Raw genomic sequence first — 21,661 nt, forward strand, 5'->3', positions numbered from 1 at the left:
TCTGCTTTTACTTTAATATTTTATATTTCACTTTAGTTTTTCCAAGTCATTTTGATTTGCCTTTGTCATTTTTATTACTTTTTATTTTTAACTTTTACATATAAGTTTAAATAATTTATAGTTTAGGCTATAATTAAGGTTTTCATCTAATATTTACCTTTTATTTAGCTTTATTTAAATAACTAAAAGCGATTATTTTTATAGTTTAGTTACAGTGTTAGTTAGCTGACATGTTCTGCTTTTATATTTAATTTTAGTTTAAAATCATTTTGATTTGCCTTTGTTTTATTAGTTTTAATTTTTAACAATTGTTTTTAACATTTACTTAGGTTTAATTCGTTTATAATTTATAGCCTAATTATTTTTTTTAAGCTTACGTTTTTTAAATCTAATATTTACGTTTTATTGAGCTTTATTTAAATTACTAAACATGTTTTTAGTATTATTTTTTTATAAATGAGTTACAAATAACAACTGTCCTGACTATATCTAGGCTATTTTATAAAAAAAAATGTAAACTGTTATGTTTTGTTTTGAATGGTTTGCCTGAAAAGAATGCATGTGTTACCTGTCTTTTAAAAAATAAATAAATAAATAAAATAATAACTTGGTATCTTGCTGTCTATTAAAATGGGCTTTTAAGCAAGCTGTTTCTGGTTTATTGCATGTGCACATTTTCTCCATCCTCAGTGCGTGTTGTGTTGTCAGGCAGTCGCATTGCGCATGCGCACAGGAGGCCATGTTGTTGTAGTTCGGTGGATCTGGACCGTCATATCCCTCCGTTACTGTATGTCTGTGCGATCATCACCCCCCTCCCGTTTTTGACATCGGGGACACGTAAATAAACCGGAGGGCGCAAACGGTGACTCGCACAATGAATTTAAGCCTGGATCTGTCGCGCAGAAACCCTCAGGAGGACTTTGAGCTGATTCAGAGGATCGGGAGCGGAACCTATGGGGATGTGTACAAGGTAGAGATCAACTGGGTATCAGAACCTAGCAGGCTACCTACCTACACTGCATTTTTGAGCATCATATACGCCTTCCGAATGGTCAAAATGCGTCTACGGTATTCAAAAATGCTGTCTAGGTAGTCAGCTCACTAGGGATTAAGACACAGCCACTTAACTAACCAATGTTATCAGTGTATGCGGGAGACAACAGATGTGTGCTTATGCTGGAGCGGAGTGTATCTGTGTTTTGTAGCAATTTTGCCTCTCGGATATGGTGCAATATCCTGAAAGGGTGTAGAGATCTTTGTTTTCATAATGCACTGGGCCTAGCAGGTCTGTTTCACCAAAGAGAGCCAGTGCAGGACTGTCAAACTCAAAGTCCTGCATCTCTTTATGTGATATGTGACATAAACAAAGGCAAGAATAGAGCACTGTGTTGCAGAGAGGCTGTGCAGTGGCAGATGGTCACTACTGAGGGCTGTTGCAAGGTGTTTAGTATCTAAGCGGGGAGGATAGTGCAAGTATTATCTTAAGAAACATGAAATGTGTCCGACTTCCTTTGGTGACAGGAAGTGGCTGAACTTTATACTGCAAGTGTGTCTGTGTGAGTGTGTTTGCCCACAACTATGTCCATCCTGTTTGTTCGTAATTGTTCCCTCTTCCTGGGGTTTTACAGCGTGCGTGGGTGAGAGTGTGTGTTGGGTGTGTGCCATGTAATTCACACACGTTCACTCAATCAGAGCCTTGATGTAGGTGGAGAATTGCATGGGTTCATCTTGACATGTCTGAAATGTAGGACCAGAATAACTAAACCAGCAAGCTAAATATTTTCTGCCAACTCTACAGAGACCTGAAACTGGGCCTCAGCTTTACTCAGCAGTGTGAAAATATGATGTGGTCTCACAAATTCCCTGGCAGGTTTACCTCTATAAAGTCTGGTTGATTCCTGCAGTATAATTTTAATTGCTTACATTTGTTCCTCGTGGTTAAATTGATCAGTTAACTATTTTAATAAAGCACAAACAGCTCTAAGCTTATTTATTACAGGACAGTGAAATGCCTCACTGCGATCGGAGAGGCACTGTGCGAGCGCGTGTGCGTGTGAAAGTTATTTGATGTTCTCCTTGTCCTACTTTTGACAGCCATCACAGCGCTGTGAACATCAATACACGCATTTCACCAGCTGCTTCTGTTCCGTATTACTTGGAATGCTGAACCGAATTCTATGTAAAACTGAGATAAAGTGTTGGAAAATCTCTCTCGTTCTCTTTGTGTCTCTGGTGACATCATCCTGACTTCTCTTTGGCAGACAGATGTCTCTCAGTTCGGTCTTATAGATGAGGCCTTTGTGAGTGTGTTTGTGCTTTAACTTGCGAGAGAACATGCAAAATACTCTGTGTGTGTGTGTGTTTCTAGATAATCCTGAAAAACGCACTACTGTTTGAACCTTTGGAGTCATTAAAACATTAGTAAAAATAATTATAGTTTTTAAATATTATTATTTAATATATTTAGAAATGTAAATTATTCCTGTGATAGAAAAGCGAAATTTTCAGCAGCCATAACTGCAGTCTTCAGTGTAAAATGATCCTTCAGAAATAATTTAGTATGTTGATTTGGTGTTTAAGAAACATTTTGTATGTTGAAAAGTTGTGCTGCGTAATATTTTTCTGTAGAAACTGGGATACTTCTTTCCAGAGTTCTGTTAAGAATAGAAAACTAAAAAAACAGCATTTATTTGAAATAAAAGTAGTTTGTAATATTGTATTATTGTCACTTTTCATTAATTTAATGCATCCTTGCTGATTAGAAATATGTTAATTTTTTTTAACAGATAAAAACAGTAGTTCATGTATATGCATATAACAGACATATAATGTGTAATTAAAAGGTGCTTAATCTATTTTTAATATTAAAATTGATAGACAGGTATGATTTTAATATTTTTTAAAGACGTTCTTCTGCTTACCAAGTCTGCATTTATTTGATCCAAAGTACAACAAAATGTAATTTATTTCTGAGATTTCAAATCTGAATTTTTAACATCATTACTCCAGTCACATGTACCTTCAGAAATCATTCTAATATTCAGATTTTCTGTTTAAAAAACAATTATTATTATTATTATTATTATGTATGAAAACAGCCGAGTATAATTTTTTCAGGTTCCTTTGATTAATGGAAAGTTCAGAAGAACAGCAGTATTCTGAAATAGATCTCTTTTGTAACATTATAAATGTCTTTATCATCACTTTTGATCAATTTAAAGCATTCTTGCTAAATAAAAGTATTTATTTTTATAATTTCTCTTGAATCTTTCTATGCATCAAAAAACCCTGTAAATGTTTTACATATTGATAATAATAATAATAATAATAATAAAAATGTTTCTTGAACAGCAAGTCAGCATATTAGAACGATGGGATCATGTGAAACTGAAGACTTGAGTAATAAAAATTTAGCTTTGATTGCAGGATTAAATTACATTTGTATATATGTATATATATACAAATATATATATATATATTATCAGGTGGTTTAATCAGAAAATATTTGGGCGTCAGATGAAAGTCTTTGCCATTTGGGCACAAAACAAAAGTTGTTTGTCTTATTATTTTTGAGTGTTTGTTTCATTTAAATAATCGCATTTGCTGTCATAACATTTTATTTTGAATTAGCCCACATTGGTCAACCACTAGTTAAAATACTTTCTTCAAATACCAGCTTAATGTGCGTAGACAACTGTATGCATGTCATATGTGGGTTAATTTATCAAAAAAGTCTAAACAACATAGCTTTCAATATTGTTTTTGCTGTCGGTATTAACCGACTAGTGGTATTCATTTAGGGTGAGATTGTTTGTATGTCTAAACAATGGCATATGAGGAGAATGTTTTGAAAACTGTTTATTGGGTTGTTGGAATAGATAGATCTTTTAAATGTGAGTCAGATCCATACAACAAGTATAATCATGTTCTTGCACACCTTCTGGGCTTCTGGACTCACAACTCTCATGCTTTCCATTTCCAGGCTCGTAATGTCAACACTGGAGAACTGGCTGCTATCAAAGTCATCAAACTAGAGCCAGGTGAGCCGTCTCAGTGTTTCTGCAAACACTGTGCCCTATCACTGTCCATCTATACTTGAATAGTTAAATATTACAACTGTGGTGTGTTTATGCATTGTAATGGTGTGGCTGCACACAGGAAACATGTTCGCACTCTTTTTAGTGCAGAATCACAGTTTCCATGTTTTAGTCTGTTTGTAATTTACATGTTTCTATTTTGTCACTTGATTTTTGCAGGAGAGGATTTTGACGTTGTGCAGCAGGAGATTATTATGATGAAAGATTGTAAACACTCAAACATTGTTGCGTATTTTGGCAGTTACCTCAGGTACATGTACCCACATGCAATTAAACACTGGCTTTGGTCTCAGTTAATACATTTTATGCATTTTATAATGTAGTACAGGAATCTGGTTGTACATTTCAGCTGATTTTGCACAATAACACTCTTATGATTTACTAGCACTAGATGACCATTTAACAGAATGATTTTATGATGTTACAAAAGATTTCTATTTCAAATAAATGCTGTGCTTTTGGACGTTATATTTTTCAAAGAATAATTAAAACCAATTTCCACAGAGGTTTTAAGTGGGTTTCAACACTGATAATAACAAGAAATGTTGCTCGAGCAACAAATTTTAGAATGATTTCTAAAGGATCATGTGACAGTGAAGACTAGAGTAATGGCTGCTGAAAATTCAGCTTTGCCATCATATAAATAAATTACATTTTAAAATATAAAATGGAAAAAGAGAAAACAGTGATTTTAAATTGTAATATTATTACACATTATTACTAATGCAGCCTCGATGAGAATAAGAGATTTCTTTCAAAAATATGTAAAAATCTTACAGACCCCAAACTTTAGAATATCCTGTTTCTCTCTTTTTACCTTTGTTGATATTTTATACTGCTTGTTGAAGTACATGTCACAACCCAAATTTATCCAAACACTGCTTTTAAGCTGTTGTGGACAGAATGATAATTGATGTGTTAATATGCCTGTTTCAGGAGAGATAAATTATGGATCAGCATGGAATACTGTGGTGGAGGCTCTCTCCAGGATATTTACCATGGTAACTATTGTCACCAAAACAGAAGCATTTATCATTTTAAAGTGAACCCCAGGTATTAACGTAATGGCTTAAAATAACATAAATTATGTCTCTTACTGAAATATGCAATAGAAAGCCCATGAAAGATTTACGTTATTTAAAAAATACACATACTTTGGACTATAGGCGGTTATGGTTACAGTATGGTTATTAACGGTTGTCACACCTGTAAATAACCATACTGTGTGTGAACGTAACCGTATTTAGGACTCAAATACGGCATCGACAACTGCATTCTGCTGCTGTGTGAACGTGGCCAAAGACGCAGGTCTTTAGGAAGTTTTAACTGTCCACAGGCATCTTCCTATTCTTTTCTCCTTTTTTTTTGCTAGGATAAGTAGTGAAGACTTATATCTCTTCTCTTGCTGCACTTCGACTGAAAATTACAACGAAAAGCGGCACAATGTGGCATCATATCAGTATTTTATTTTCAGAGCTGTGTTGTGGTAAAAATAGCAACAGGTAGCACCAGTAGCTCAATGAGTGCAACCATTTCACATAATCAAAAGAATATTTTTTTTTAAAATAAGTAAATCTTTCATGGGTTTTCTACTACATATTTCAGTAAGAGACATAATTTATGTTATATTAAGCCATACAAGTCTTTAATAACCGGGGTTCCCTTTAAGCTACAGTATCTCTCATATACCTGTATATCTGTATCTAACAGTTACCGGGCCGTTGTCAGAATCCCAGATTGCGTATGTATGTCGAGAGACCCTGCAGGTACATCCATACACACTTACTAATATTTAGTAAGTTCTGATATGTCACAATTTCAAGTGCTGAAAGTGGTAATATGGGTTTTTGTGTTTATTTCAGGGTGTTTACTATCTCCATAACAAAGGCAAGATCCACAGAGATATAAAGGTACAAACTGGACGTCACAACTCTCACTTTAAGGAGGCCATTCCTCACAGTGTTGACATAATTAGCACGCATGTCCCACTTGACTTGTGCAAAGATAATTTTTTGGAAAATGCTGTTCTTAATAGCATTTTAATTTTAAGTTGAACTCACTCACAAATGAATCTAAACAATTCATTAGTGAAGTAGTCTGAATCAAATAGTTATCCAGCCATCACAAATGACCAGGATTGTTTTAAAGGGGTTGTTATTTGTTATCTTTCACAATTGCTCACTGTAGCTCTGCTCTTGCTTTATAGGGCGCAAATATACTGTTGACAGACAATGGCTACGTTAAGCTAGGTAAGAAAACACTTTGTGTAAACACATTGGGAGTTTCCATTTAATCAGAATTCCACTCTCACACCTGCCATCTCTCTTTCTCCAGCTGATTTTGGAGTTTCTGCACAGATATCAGCCACTTTAGCCAAACGAAAATCCTTCATTGGAACTCCATATTGGTATGTCAGTCTTCCTTTGTCTCTCGTGTTTGTTTATTTCTAGGCATTAGACTGTAAGAATTTCTCTGTATGTCTTTCTCTGCAGGATGGCACCTGAGGTGGCAGCAGTTGAGAGGAAAGGTGGCTACAATCAGCTGTGTGATATTTGGGCCGTAGGCATCACAGCTATTGAGCTGGCAGAGTTGGAGCCGCCAATGTTCGACTTGCACCCCATGAGGTGTGTGTGCTGTCAGATTCTGATTCATTGATCATGTCAGATTCTGCCAAATGAATGAATTATTTTGTAGTTGCATAGGACACCTTTAATATGTTGACACTCTAGCTTTCTCCCTCTTTTCAACATTTGTCTGTGTTTCCTCTTCTCAGAGCACTCTTCCTAATGACCAAGAGCAGTTTCCAACCACCTAAGCTGAAAGACAAAGTAAAGTGGTCAGTATCTGTAAATGTGTTCGATTTAAAGTACAGTTTATTCAAAAGTGTAGGAAAGGTAAGATTTTTAAATAACACTTATTTGTTTTGGCTTATGAAGGACAAATAATTTCCACCACTTTGTGAAAATGGCTTTGACCAAAAATCCCAAGAAGAGACCAACAGCTGACAGATTACTGCAGGTAAGAATCGCCCTTCTATTAGAGAACGTTTATGTTTGGCTGTAGTTATTCAACTAAGTTTCTGTTGAATCACTTCTCTTTTCGCAGCACCCTTTCGTTACCCAACCACTTAGCCGGACTCTTGCAATTGAGCTGCTGGACAAAGCCAATAACCCTGACCACAGCACACACAGTGATGCAGAGGAGGATGACATTGACCCAGAGGTGATGTCATATATCTGACTCTTACTTTACCTTTTAACCAGTGGGAAACCATGTTAGAGCTTTAAACTGAAGCGCTGATCTCTAATTGGTTATTTCTTTAGATGTAGACCCTAAGAGAGGGCAGATAGTTGGCTCTGCCAGCTGCCAGGTACAAGTGTGTCCGGTTACCCATGCTGCAGTGTGCATATGCGATTGTGTGTTTATGTGAATGCATGTGAGTTTATTGGTTTAACACATAACGCCAGTGGCTTGCGGTGTTGTCTTGAGGAAAGATTAGGGTCGTGTAACAGGTATGTATGTAGCTAAGCCATTTTAGCTTTAAAGTTTTAAAACTGTGGTCTCTGTGTTTGCAGTCTCCCGTGTCTGTTCCACATCGAATCCGCTCAACTAGCAGGAGCTCACGAGATGGAAAGACTCTGTCTGAGATTAACTGTAAGTCAGGTCTCAATTAGCCTTTGACTCACTGAACCGAAATAAGCACGAGAATTCTCAGCCTACTTAAAAGAACAGAGAGAAATCTGAAGTGTGTGTGTTTGTCTCCCTTCTAGTTGATAAGGTGAAGTTCGACCCACCTCTGAGAAAAGAAACCGAACCGCATCATGAGATGGTTTGTGACATTAAGTCGTTGATTTATTGCTGTTTGGTGTGTTTGTTTGGATGACATGTCTGACTGTGTTTTTGATTCATGTAGGATCTTCCATTAGAGCCCCAAAGCATTCTTGGAAATAACAAGTGAGTGTGTGTTATGCTTTAGTTGTGAGTTTATCAAAATAATGAATGAATGAATAAGGAACAGTTAACATAATGTTTGAACTTTACAAAAAAAAAAAAAAATCAACTAGTTGGTTGTTGGGTTACTTGTTATGACCCATCTCTAGTTTAAATAAATAAACTGAAAATAAATAAGTAAAGGAACATATGAAACTAGTCAGTCTGACTAATTAACCAGTCAGTTTTTGGATTTTTAGTTAAATCTATCATGACCCATCCCTAGTTTAACATAACATAACTGAAAATAAAGAAATTAAGGAAAGTCTAAAACTAGTAGACCTCACTGATCAACTAGTTAGTTAATGGATAAATATGTGATTGGTCATCTGTCTGGATCCATTTGTAGTGTATAGTAACAAAACTAGTTAAAAAAAAATGCATTGTCATAAATGTTTTCTGAACCTTACAAAAATCAACTAGTTGATTGTTGCATTACTGGTTGTGACCCATCCCTAGTTTAAAATAACAAAACTGAAAATAAACAGATTAATTAAGGAACATCTGAAACTAGTGAACCTGACTAATTAACTAGTCAACTGTTGGATTGTTATTTGAATCCCATCGCTAGTTTAAAATAACAAAATTGAGCACAAATAAGTAAAGGAATGTCTGAAAGTAGTCAACCTAACTAATTAACTAGTCAATTGTTGGATTATTAGTCGAATCCACCATGAACCATCTCTAGTAACATAATTGAAAATATAGAAATTAGGGAAAGTCTAAATTTAGTCAACCTCATTGATTAACTAGTTAGTTAATGAATAAATATGTGATTGGTCATCTGTCTGGATCCATTTTTAGTGTAAACTAACAAAACTTGGAAAAAATGGATTATCAAAAACAATGTCTGAACCTTACAACAGGTGTGTCAACTAGTTGGTTGTTGGATTACTAGTTGTGACTGATCTGTAGTTTAAAATAACAAAACTGAAAATAAATAAATAAGTAAAGGAGTGTCTGAATCTAGTCGATCTGACTAATTAACTAGTCAGTTGTTGGATTATTAGTTGAATCCACCATGAACCATCCCTAGTTTAACATAACTGAAAATAAAGAAGTTAAGGAAAGTCTAAAACTAGTCAGCCTCACTGATCAGCTAGTTAGCTTATGGATAGATGGGTGACTGGTCATCTGTCTGCATCAATTTCTAGTTTAAAGTAACAAAACTGGAAAAAATGGATTGTCTAAAACATTGTCTGAACCTGAAGATCATCTAGTTGGCTGTTGGATCACTAGTTGTAGTCTTAAGATTAAATTCACAAAACTGAAAATAAAAAAGTAAATAAACGTCAATAAATAGTCGACCTGAGTAAATATTTAGTCAGTTGTTGGATTATTAGTTGAATCCAACATAACCTATCCCTAGTTTAACATAACTGAAAATAAGGAAATTAAGGAGAGTCTAAAACTAGTCAGCATCACTAATTAGCAAGTCAGTTGTTGGTCATCTACTCATCTGTTGTCACCCATCCCTATTTTAAAAATAAATAAGAGAAAGTCAAAAACTAGCTGGTCTCATTAATCAATTACTAAGTTAGTTGTTGGTCAACTAGTTATCCATTGTGACTCATCTATATATCAAATATCAATATTATAACATATAATAAATCAAAAACTTCAAAAATTGTATATAAAAAACTTTAAAGAAGCGAGAGAGAGTCACTTGATTGCACTGATCAGATAGTTTTGTTGTTGGATGAATATTTTGGTGTTGCAACCCATCTTTAGTTTAAACAAATATGTTTGTGTATTTTGTTTATATGTATAAAACAAGTTCTGTCTTCTATTTAATATTTTTGTAGGAGTCTATTAAAATCTGTTGCTGAGGAGCTCAATCAAAGGTACAGCCCCTCCCACTGTCTCTTTTAATTGGTCAGCCAAACCTCTATGCAATCTAATCACTTCTGCAGTCTCATCTCCTCTGCTTGGCGCTGAGAAACTCTTACTGCTGAGTGTATGTGTGTGTGTGAGTGTGTGTTCTCTGCATTCTTCTCTGGATGCTGTACCTTCTTAGCCTCACCCTCTTCATCTCTCTCAGGGGTCATGTGACACATTTAGAGGATGAGGAGGAGGATGAAGGTGATGATTTGCAGTAAGTGAGAGGAAGATGTAATGTGAGATGTGTATCATTCAAAAACACCTGTGATCATCCGTGACTCCCTGTCTGTTAGTGTCAACTGGATGTGAGACCGATGGATGCGCCCAGTTTGTTTTGTAGTGTGTCTGGTTTTCAGTTGCTTGCTGGTGCACAAATGCATGATCATTATTGAAATGCACATCATTTTTTTAAATTTGTGTGCCCTCGTAATCTTTATTCAAAAACCTTAACCTCCCCTCACCTTCGCAACATTATTATTTTTTCTGATGTGTGTATTGGTGCGATAGCTGGGCAGTAAAGCCTCCGCTACAGCAGCCTGTTATTTACATGAGATCACAGCCATTAAAAAAATGACAGTCATCAAGTCAGTTCCTAATGGACAAAATCATGTAGTTTGTTTGATAAGGTGTTTACATTGCAATAGGGGAGAAAAGATGATCACAATTTCAGTTTCATGCCAACTTAAATGCAATTGCACATGCTACTATTTTTCTATTAAATCAGACTTAAAATTTTTGTCTGCTAGATGATATTGCTATAGATTTTCTCAGATTTTCCCATAGATTCACTTTGAAGGAGAACCTTCGATCATATCTAGGGAGCAGAGTATCACAGAGACTTAGGGGTAGGCTTTTTTGATTGGGACAGTACACAACCAATTAGAACACCCTAGCAACCACATAGCATTACCAGCATCCTGGTACCACTCACATTTTCTTCAAAAAATGTAAAATTATAGTTAAAATCAAATTTGTGTGTATGTTGTAGTGATTTGGTCAGGCATTTTGTTTTGGTTCTGGTTTGTTTAATAACTTGGTGATGAGCACAAGATATACACCCTGTTGAAAAAAAAACAGCATATGCTGGCTTGGTATGTTTTGAAGCATGGCTGCTGGTTTAAGCTGGTCCTTAGCTGGTCATGAGCTGGTTTAAGATGTTCCTTAGCTGGTCATGTGCTGGTTTAAGATGGTCCTTAGCTGGTTATGAGCTGGTTTAAGCTGGTCCTTAGCTGGTTATGAGCTGGTTTAAGATGGTCCTTAGCTGGTGATGAGCTGGTCCTAAGCAACTAGCTCCTGCTCAGGACCACCACATCTTAAACCAGCTAAGGACCAGCTTAAACCAGCTCAAACCAGCAGCCATGCTTCAAGACATACCTAACCAGCATATGTTGTTTTTTTTCAACAGGGCAACAGCAACACTTTCATTTCCAGTCAGTTTGAAGCTTTGAAGCTCAAAGTCCAAACTGAGGACAATTGCAAATTGTATTTCTCCTACTTAGAGTTTACTTGAACTTCAGTTTCTAAGAAGTTCAAAACATTTCCGAGCTCTGCTCTGGATTGGGTGGATTATGTGTATGTGAGCATATTTAGCACTCGGTTTCTGTGTCTTGTGTCCACATGACCATTCTTGCATACTTTCTTTACTGTTTTTGACATTGCATATGAGGTCTTTTTCTTCATCTGATTGTATCCCTGTATGCGTTTCTACCTTTCAAAGAAACTGTGCTGTTGATCCTTGCATCCCGTTTTGTGTTACCACATTTTGATCAGCAGTGTAGCTATAAATCATTACAATGCTTTTGTGTGTTGCATCTACAGCACCAACTCCACTTCAACCATGAGGCCTAAAGTACCACCTCCTCTGCCACCCAAGGTAAACATACAGACACTTTTCCTATGCACAACATGCCTTTTGACACCTTTTGACTTCTCTTTTTCCCATTATCTCTTTCTAGCCGAAGCTTCTGTCTCCCGGTCAGAACAGTTCCGCCTCAGAGGACAGTACCGGAGAAGGAACCATTAAACGTTCCCCATCTTCTGCAAGCTCCACCCCTCCTGCTCGGCCCGCTTCCTGTGTGCCCCCCAGACCGCCACCTCCTCGCCTGCCTCCACACAGGCGTAGTAGTCTAGGTAACAAACCATCTGAGCATGATCACACAGAGCCAGCAGGGGATGATGGGATTTATAGGTTCTGGGAATGGCTTCATGCTGAACAACAGGAAGAACAAAGTAAGCTAAGCACCGCCCACTTAAGCGTGCTCTCATGTGATGGTAGACAGCCCTGCCAGTCTTCCCCTATGCATTGTGCTTTTCATTACTATCATTTTGGCATTAGTTCAGTCGCCAGGCATAGATAGCTGTAGCTTTACCATAGGTTGGCTGAGAGCTTCGTAAACAGGTCTGTGTGATATAGTAGTTAGATTGTGTTGTGTTGTTTTAAGTAATTATGCTAATAAGGTAACAAACATGCCCCAAAATGTAATGCAGAATATGTTTTGCGCAGCACAAGTCTTTGATTTTTGATTGCTCAGTTATGGAGGATGCAGCAGACTACCATGATCTGGCTTACTTGGGACTCTCCACCTGGTTAGGTTGACTGGTTTAAGCTGGTCAAGCTTGTCCATCAGCTTAGTCAAGCTGGTGTTCAGCTGGTTTTAGTTGGTCTCCCAGGCTGACCAGCTAAAAATGTGGTCAAACCCCTCTAAAACCAACCTGAAAAACCAGGTGTTACCAGGCTGGAAAACCAGCTAAAGCTGTTATCATTATCATAAGCATACTGGTTTTTAGCATTGTGTTTTACCATTTACTGCTCTTACTCTTCTAGTCATTAACCTGCAGCAGATGTTGAATCACAAGTCTGAATTACCTGAATTACTTAGTTACTGAATTACCTCAATTACAGCTGCATTAGTAGAAAATTTACACAAATTCTGTGTACTGCTTGTTTTCTGCGGGTAGTTTTAGCACAACCAGGCAAATAGCATGTTGGGTTTTTTATTTACATAGGTGTGTCTTTGTTTTCTGTGGTTTCAGTTTTCACAGGACAAATGATATAATGTGAGTGTTTATGTGCAGGTAATGGAGTTTCTGTCCAAGAGAATGGAGAGAAAGAAAAACTGGCCTCCCTTCCCTCATGCAATCTAAAGGTATGGTTAATCTTCTAATAATTATTTATTTGTTTTTACATTTTATGCTTTTTTGATATACAGTCAAACCAAAGTTCATTCAGACATTTTTTCAAGAATTTTTGTTTATAATATGTCACAGTTTATTTTATTTTGCTATCCTCACTTACATAAATGCACTATAGTGTCCTGCATCCACTAGTAAAAAAATATAAAAAATTATATCTGGTGTCTGAATAATTTTTGGTTGACTTTATAAAAAGCATGACATGGGCAAACTTTGTAAAAAATATTATCTATTTTGTATAAAACACATAGAAATTAATTTGCCTAGTAAAATATCTATGCCTATTTCATTATGTTATTATAATTGTTCGAAACCCTAAAATGAAATTATTAAACATTGTCTGTGCTGTGGACATTAGGAGATATAGTAGATGTGATATATTTTGTTGGAGTGATCTGACTTTACAATTATTGCTCTTTGTGATTACTATTTGCTGATTAAATGGGAAGACAAAAAATAGTTTAATCAAACATATGCTGCTCTGGTAAACTGTGATTCTTGCGCAGCCTCTTACTTGATCTGTTTCTCTCTTTGTAGCTTCCACTCAGTAATGGCCTCCCACCGACTCCTAAAGTGCATGTGAGTCAGACAGCACTTCCTTTTCTCTTTATCTCTCCATCTTTCACAAACATTGAAAGATGTATCAGCACACCTGGATTAACACGAATGTCGCAGCTACTGTATTTGGACTATTTAGACGCAGCTCTGCTGCCAGGATGTTAATCTTTCTTTCTGCTTTGCAGATGGGAGCTTGTTTCTCTAAAGTGTTTAACGGCTGTCCTCTAAAGATTCACTGTGCCTGTTCCTGGATCAACCCAAACACCAGGGGTAAGAAACAGTTCATGCAGAGCTCATTCATTCTCTATACAAATGCTTCTAAATGATATAATTATCATAATGATGTTTTTATGAGCTTCCCTTATGACACTCTTTCAGATCAGTATCTGATTTTTGGTGCAGAGGAAGGAATTTATACACTCAATCTGAATGAAATCCATGAGAGCACAATGGAACAGGTCAGGGCCTTTTTATTAGGGCTTTCAAAATTGGGAATAATTTAGGCAGGCTTGGCAATACAGATACAAATTTTGAATACGTTTAAAAAAGCTAAAAATATTTAAAAAATATAATTAATATTAAAGAAGTAGTTCAGTTCCAGAACAAAAATTCACAGATTTACTCATGCATAATAAAAATTCTAAATTAATTTTATATATGTAATCAATAATTATGTGTTTGCTCTGAATCATCAATTTTTATTTGTTTTATCTTCTTATTTATCTATTTATCTCTTATGCAGCTGGTTTCACGGAGGTGCACGTGGGTGTATGTAATGAACAACTGGCTGCTTTCAATATCAGGTAAGATAAAATCAATAAGGAAAAGATTTACCATCCATCTGAAAGATATATTAATGTTTTAGCTTTACCATAATGCAATTCTCTGCACATGTGTTTTTCGCAGGAAAAGCTTCTCAGCTGTACTCTTACAACCTGACGGGGCTCTTTGAGCAAGCTCGACAAATGCAGAAGTTACCTGTTGCAATACCAACACACAAACTCCCAGACAAAATCATCCCACGGTATGATTCATACAAATTTTTTAAATTTTTAAAATATTTAAAATATTTGTTTTCTGAAAATCCTATAAAATCTTTAGTTCTGTCATGTTAATGCCTTTCTTACAGGAAGTTTACTGTGTCCAATAAAATACCAGACACGAGGGGTTGTCAGAAATGTTGTGTAGGTCAGTATAAACAGCTGCTATGTGTTGAAATGCCTACCAAATTGTATAATCAGAACATATATTTTATTATAAATGCTGTCAAAATTGAAACATGCTTCTGTATGTGTATGTATAGTGCGGAACCCGTACACCGGTCATAAGTACTTATGTGGAGCTTTCCAGTCCAGCGTAATGCTGTTTGAATGGGTGGAAGCCATGCAGCGCTTCATGCTGATAAAGGTAAGTGAGAGAAACAGAAGTCACACTGAAAAATACAAAGTGCATCTATGCACAAGATTATAATTTTGTGTATTTGTGTTTGTCCAGAGCATAGAGCTTACCCTGCCATGTCCATTAGAAGTCTTTGAGATGTTGGTGGTACCTGAACAGCATTATCCACTGGTTTGTGTAGCGGTCAGTAAAGGAAGCCATCCTGATCAGGTGGTCACGTTTGGGACTGTTGATGCCAATGCTGCCAACCCTGCATTCACAGAGCCCGGTCAGTATCAGAGTTTCACTTTGTCTCAATTTAAAATGTAATTACTTTTTGAAAGAAGATGTTTGGAGTTTTTAAAGTGTTGCTCTTGGGACATGTATAAACCATTGTTGTGTTGTGTGTTTCCAGAAACACCTCAAACGTGTGTCATTCATGTGACTCAGCTGGAGAGAGATACTGTCCTAGTGTGTTTAGATCGTAAGTCATTTATTTATATTATAATAAGTAAAAATATTGATGTTTATATTTAATATAATACTCTGCTAATGTTATATATATGTGACCATGGACCTTAAAACCAATCATAAGGGTCAGTTTTTTTAAATTGAGATTTATACATAATCTGAAAGCTGAAGACATAAGCTTTCCATCGATTTCTGGTTTGTTATGATGGGACATTGTTTGGCCAAGATACAACTATTTGAATATCTGGAATCTAAGGGTGCAAAAAAATCTAAATATTGAGAAAATCACTTTTAAAGTTGTCTAAATGAAGCTTTTAGCAATGCATATTACTAATCAAAAATTAGGTTTTGATATATTTATGGTAGGACATTTACAAAATATCTTCATTTAACATGATCTGTACTTAATGATTTTTGGCATAAAAGAAAAATCGATCATTTTGACCCATACAGTATAATGCTGGCTATTGCTAAAAATATACCTGTGCTACTTATGACTACTTTTGTGGTCCAGGGTCACATATTAGGGCATTTTAAATAATAATGAATAATAATAATGGAACAATACTGGAAGAAATGGTTATAATAATTATAATAGTATAATCAGTTCTCCCAAGTATAGTAAATGTACATAATTATTTACATATTACAAATATGTATTATATATATTACATTTTTTATTATCATTATTGTTATTGTTAATAAGAATAAACAATAAATAATGTATGTTAATGTTAATGTTCTTGTCGCCAATTTATAAAACCAGTAAAACATTCAAAGCTGTGCATTACAATGATTTTTACCACAGTTACAGCTGTTTTAGCCACAATATGATAAAATCTCATGTACGTTAACCTGTCTCATGATAAAGCTATAATGGTTTCTGAATTCACACAGGATTTTTTTCTGTTGGTATTTGTCAGTACCTGTATGCACAGATTCATGTTCAAACAAGCATCTCCACAGGCTCTTGCATTTTCTTTATCCAGCAGTTCCAGCTTTAGGTCGTCATTACTCATAATTTGTTTCTGTATTTTGCAGGGTGTATAAAGTTGGTGAATTTACAGGGCAGGTTAAAATCCAACAGAAAGCTGTCAACTGAACTCACCTTTAACTTCCAGATTGAGGCAATAGGTAAGAACTAAATTAATACAAAACCGAGGTGGGTAAGTCATTGTGTGCTTTGATTAATAATAATATATTTGTATTTTTCAAGTGTGTCTGCAGGACAGTGTTTTGGCGTTCTGGAAGCATGGAATGCAGGGAAGAAGCTTTAAAAACAGTGAGGTGTGTGGTGTGCCTTTGGTTTTGTAAATTGGTGGTTTTCAACTAGTTTTGCATTTAGGAACCAGATTTTATGGTGATCAAAAGCACTTATCGTACAAAAGTAAATTTTGATGGTTTGGTGCTTCTAACATTGTGATGTACCACTGAGCTACACTACCAGTCAAAGATTTTTAATGTTTTTTAAAGAAGTCACTTCTGCTCACCAAGCCTGCATTTATTTGATCCAAAATACAGCAAAAACAGTAAAATTCTGAAATATTTTTACTATTTAAAATAACTGCTTTCTATTTTAATATGTTTTAAAATGTAATTTATTCATGTGATTTCAATGCTGAATTTTTAGTATCATTACTTCATTCTAATATTCTGCTCAAAAACATTTATTACTATTATTGTTAAGTTGAAAACAGCTGAGTAGAATTTTTCAGGTTTCTTCAATGAATAGAAAGTTCAGAAGAACAGCATATATCTGAAATAGAAATGTACTCAACTGTTTTAAATATTGATAATAATAATACAAACAAATCTTGAACAGCAAATCAGCATATTAGAATGATTTCGAAAGAATCATGTGACACTGAAGACTGGAGTAATGATGCTGAAAATTTAGATTTGATCACAGGAATAAATTACATTTTAAAATATATTCAAATAGTAAGCAGTTATTTTAAATAGAAAAAATATTTCACAAAATTACTGCTTTTGCTGTATTTTGGATCAAATAAATTGTTTGGTCAGCATTTAACTTATTTAAAAAACATTACAAATCTTACTCTTCAAAAACATTTGAACAGTAGTGTAGATTATACGTTCATAGCCGGTAACAAGTGCTTTTAGCTTTAAGGTGTGGTCACATTAACGAAATTTTGTGGGCAAAACATGGTCTATTGTCCATTTTCAATAGATGAGTGATTCATAATAACTGATGTTCTCTGCTTTAGATTACTCAGGAGATTTCCGATAACTCGCGAATCTACAGGCTGCTGGGTGCGGACAGGTGAGAGCTCACCAGAACACACTGTACCACAGTTGTGCCATGGTCAACACTGTTTTTACAAGCATTTTTCTTTCTTTCTCAGAGTGGTGGTGTTAGAAAGCAAACCGACGGAAGACCCTACAGCTCAAAGTAATCTGTACATCCTCGCGGGCCACGAGAACAGCTACTGACAACACACTGCCTTAACACATACCACATAATGCACGCTTCAAAGTACATGCTCCTGAGACTTATACACCTCATTTTCATTTATAAAGCTACTGAACAAAACACTACAGGATTAAAAACAATCTCAAAGATTTAAACACTACATAGATATTTTAATACCAAAATCTTTGGTTTGGTATGATACCAGCCCCTGGTACCTCAGTACAGGCAGATGTAGTTAAACCGTTTAATGTGCGTAATAGATTCGCATAGCATGTAACGGTAATTCAAATAATTGAAATTAATTTCCAGTTAATACGTTATCTTTTGGTATCGTACTGGTTTTGGCAGTATTTTTTTTTTTTGTACTGCCAAACTGTGTGAATACTAAAACTAAACTCTTCAGAGACACCTTGATACACAACCATCAGTTTTGCTTTGTAACAGTCTAGTACAACAGTTGTCTAAACGGGGACACAAATAACATGGCTTTTATATCTGGCATGATTTGCAGGTGTTGTACCATCTTGTACCAAGCTTTGTAGCTTACTGCATTGACGCAGGCCTGTAAACAGCTCCTCTCTGTGTCTTACTAATACAGTTCACACACAACGTGTTCTTGCACTTAAAAATAGAAGAACACAAGAATGTGTTTACATAGAAAAACAAAAAAAAGCAGTGGAATGGAAAGCAAAAACATGCTCTGTGTGAACCAACCGTAAGTCTAACCAAGTTGTAATTTCTTTCTCTATTTTTCCTCTTTAGGCGTCTCCTTTTATCATAAGGTGTGAAAAGCTTGTTTAAAAAGTACATTGTCATTTGTAGAGATTCATGAAGCACTTTCAAAGTCACTTTCAAACAAAGCTATTTTCTAGTGGTCAGGACAGCAAATTAATGTGACAAATTAATATAACCCAATGCAAAACCTTTCACCCTAATGAGAAATCATATTAAAATGACCAGATTTTGCCCACGAAAATTTGCTAAACACATGTAAATGTAACTGCATTTTAAGGCAATTGACCCTTCGCAGGGAGTTTGATTGACAGGCGATCTGAACAATCATAACGATGAATCTGCTGAATTTTTGTCCAACAAACAAACCAGACAAGAGAGTAGATTAACAGTGGACTTGAACTTGGAAAAAATGTGTGTACTGATGTCTTTCCGCAGTTAAAACAAGATACCTTCTTATTAGAGCTGGGCGATGTAGCAAAAAATAGTTGGATTTTGAGTCATTCGCGCGTGAAGTTCACTTCACAACAGACATGATTTGCAGAAAAGATGCATGAACTACAACTACGTCTTGTACAAACTTGTCTTATACATATTATATGTTAAGAAATAATATGAGGAAAATGCTTTTAAAAAAATCTCTAAAGTTAAGGTAATTCAAATGCAAAATGACTAAAGGTATAACACCAGTAAACTATTAACTATAAATGTTCTGTAAAAACAATTAATAGCAGGTTTCAGCCTGTCACCATGATGCAAACATGAAATATCGGACATACAGTAGCAGTTCTTCATTCGATTGCGCTGCTTTTCCATAGCTTTTTTCTACGTAAACATGGACATGTTTAACTGTTACACTCGCGTCTCTAGCAGCGACGTGTGAATGAAACAGCATTCTAAAAACTGAGCAGTGCTCAATTTAAAAGTAGTTCATTCTCATCTTCTTGCATGTTTTTTCTGCTCCACTGACCGTGTCGCATCTTTGTCAACACAAAAGCACGTTCTGTGTAACTGTGTAACGCGTCACACGTGAACGGTTAATCACGTGTGCCGATATGCGGTTTTATCTTTATTGGCATATTGTCAGAGTGTCTAATTCTAATGCGTGGTGATATTTCTATTCAAAATCGCGATTCCTCGAATCTGAGACTGATCTGAATCTGAAAAGCTGAGACTTTGTTTTATACCTAAAGTAACCTGTTCTGTTTTGTCTGTCGACACGTTGTCAGTTTTCTCTTTGTTCAGCAATGTACACTGTGTGAGAACATGATGTGTGCCGTGAGAGCGGCATGGCTTGTCGGACATAGCAACAGTAACGAAGGGAGGCGGGTCTTTGCGAAGGGTCAATTCAGTAAGGTTTATAACTGTTAGATCCACATGTCCTTATTAACAGCACAATAACAAACAATGGAACCTCAGTTGCATAAATTATGAATGTTAATAATGTTATTCACACAGAATGCATGTAAAAAATGTGAGACACAGGGCAGTGGAATAAAAAAACGACACATTTTTAAAAAAGTTACACCACATTTTTTGAAAACGCAATGTCATTCACAAGATTCTACCAGAGGAGCAAGAGTAAAGGTCAAGTCTAGCACGTTTACATACAAAATAATAAAAAAGCAGGGCAGAGAAATACAGAAACGTTCTCTGTGAACAGAAAAAAAAACCCGCAGTACGTTTTAGTGGCTAAATATAAGATAATAAGTGTCATTTTGTTTGACTGTTTAAATGTACACTAGGGGCGCCATTCTATGTCATTATTCTGCCGCTCGTTTTACTTAAACTGAGGTAAAGTCCTGAAGAATTTTTTTGTTACCACATCCAGTAGATTAAGCATTGAATGATGAAATTAATAATAGCCAATATAAATATTTTCATCAAAGTGTGTCATTCATGGAGTAGTGATATCCTTAATTCTTCATTTCCATTATTAAAAGTAAAAGTACTGTGGCTTTATCATACTATCCACCTTTTCTTCAATGTGGAGGTAAGCTTATGGGTGAAACTGTTTGCAAACAAACCAGTGTGTTCATAATTAAGGTAATACATTTAAATAATATGATAAGACACTGATTTATAATGTCAAGCAACAAAACGGCTATTGATGAGACCGGAAGCCTGGTCCATAAAATTTACAAATGAAGAAAAAGATGGATAGTAGTCAGATAGCAGTACCATATATATATCATGGTTTTGAATACCATGATATTTACATGGTACTCAAGGTGCTTCAAACAATGTCATGGTATTACTGTAGTACAATATCCAAGAAGCCATGATAGTACCGCAATATGATTGTTTGTTCTGCCTGTTACTGTAACAATATCATGCACGTCATCATGAGCCACTTAATGGGAATGGAGTGATTTTTAGAGTTTTTGTATTTCATTATTTATGCAGAAGGGCCAAGTGTCATGTTTTAGTTCATTACCAAGCACTGTTATTGAAGGTTTGCACAATACGTTTGCTCACATGTGCTTTTCTCTGCGTGCTGTGTGTGTGTTAATGGGTGAGTGCGCACTTGCTGGCTATGATGTCAATAGTAAGAGTATAACAGATAAAGAATTACTATTTATCAGGCTTATGGAAAAGTGAACAGAGATAACAATGTGTAATGAATGCAGTATGTGTACATACAAAATGGGAAGTCCGAAAAAGAGCTCTTTTTTTAGAATGTAGCGGTCTGTGAAGCTTTCTAGCATTTTCATCAGTTTGTACGCTATCATATCTAATTCCTAATTGTTCCTTTTTTGTGTCAAAATAGCAAATTCATGTTTCGTTTAGCTGAATGCGCAAATTTAGCATGTCGTGTCTACCTCTAACATGCATTTAAAAACTTTACATAAAATCACTCGCCATTTAAACCCAAATAGAGTATCTCCCTAACCGCCTGGGCTTGTCCGGATTTTTGTCAGGACCTGAA

At 35.6% G+C, this 21,661-nt stretch overlaps 1 protein-coding gene across 3 annotated transcripts; it reads left to right on the forward strand.

Annotated features, from left to right (window-relative positions):
• Positions 1 to 731: 731 nt before the first annotated feature.
• Positions 732 to 21,610, forward strand: map4k3b (mitogen-activated protein kinase kinase kinase kinase 3b). Of its 3 annotated transcripts, none has more exons than XM_051133249.1 (33): positions 732 to 970; positions 3,983 to 4,040; positions 4,257 to 4,347; positions 5,034 to 5,098; positions 5,808 to 5,863; positions 5,960 to 6,007; positions 6,304 to 6,346; positions 6,432 to 6,504; positions 6,590 to 6,721; positions 6,871 to 6,933; positions 7,034 to 7,115; positions 7,203 to 7,319; positions 7,673 to 7,751; positions 7,868 to 7,926; positions 8,011 to 8,051; positions 9,893 to 9,931; positions 10,129 to 10,182; positions 11,787 to 11,841; positions 11,924 to 12,197; positions 13,044 to 13,114; positions 13,698 to 13,739; positions 13,904 to 13,988; positions 14,097 to 14,176; positions 14,461 to 14,521; positions 14,625 to 14,742; positions 14,848 to 14,906; positions 15,022 to 15,125; positions 15,213 to 15,384; positions 15,511 to 15,579; positions 16,608 to 16,700; positions 16,783 to 16,853; positions 17,795 to 17,850; positions 17,933 to 21,610. In XM_051133249.1, the coding sequence occupies exons 1-33, from the start codon at positions 875 to 877 to the stop codon at positions 18,018 to 18,020; spliced, it is 2,694 nt and encodes an 897-aa protein (XP_050989206.1). In that variant the 5' UTR covers positions 732 to 874; the 3' UTR covers positions 18,021 to 21,610. The 3 variants fall into 3 exon arrangements, with proteins under 3 accessions (XP_050989206.1, XP_050989208.1, XP_050989207.1); XM_051133251.1 differs by having other exon boundaries at positions 11,924 to 12,098; XM_051133250.1 differs by lacking the exon at positions 10,129 to 10,182.
• Positions 21,611 to 21,661: the final 51 nt, after the last annotated feature.

The sequence above is a fragment of the Labeo rohita genome, chromosome 17, assembly GCF_022985175.1.
Source record: "Labeo rohita strain BAU-BD-2019 chromosome 17, IGBB_LRoh.1.0, whole genome shotgun sequence".
NCBI lineage: Eukaryota > Metazoa > Chordata > Actinopteri > Cypriniformes > Cyprinidae > Labeo > Labeo rohita.

Coding starts and splice junctions, on each gene's coding strand:
- map4k3b (XM_051133249.1), top strand. CDS start 875: ATGAATTTAAGCCTGGATCTGTCGCGCAGAAACCCTCAGGAGGACTTT. Junction 6,505..6,589: donor TTCATTGGAACTCCATATTG/GTATGTCAGTCT, acceptor CTTTCTCTGCAG/GATGGCACCTGAGGTGGCAG. Junction 13,989..14,096: donor GATCAACCCAAACACCAGGG/GTAAGAAACAGT, acceptor ACACTCTTTCAG/ATCAGTATCTGATTTTTGGT.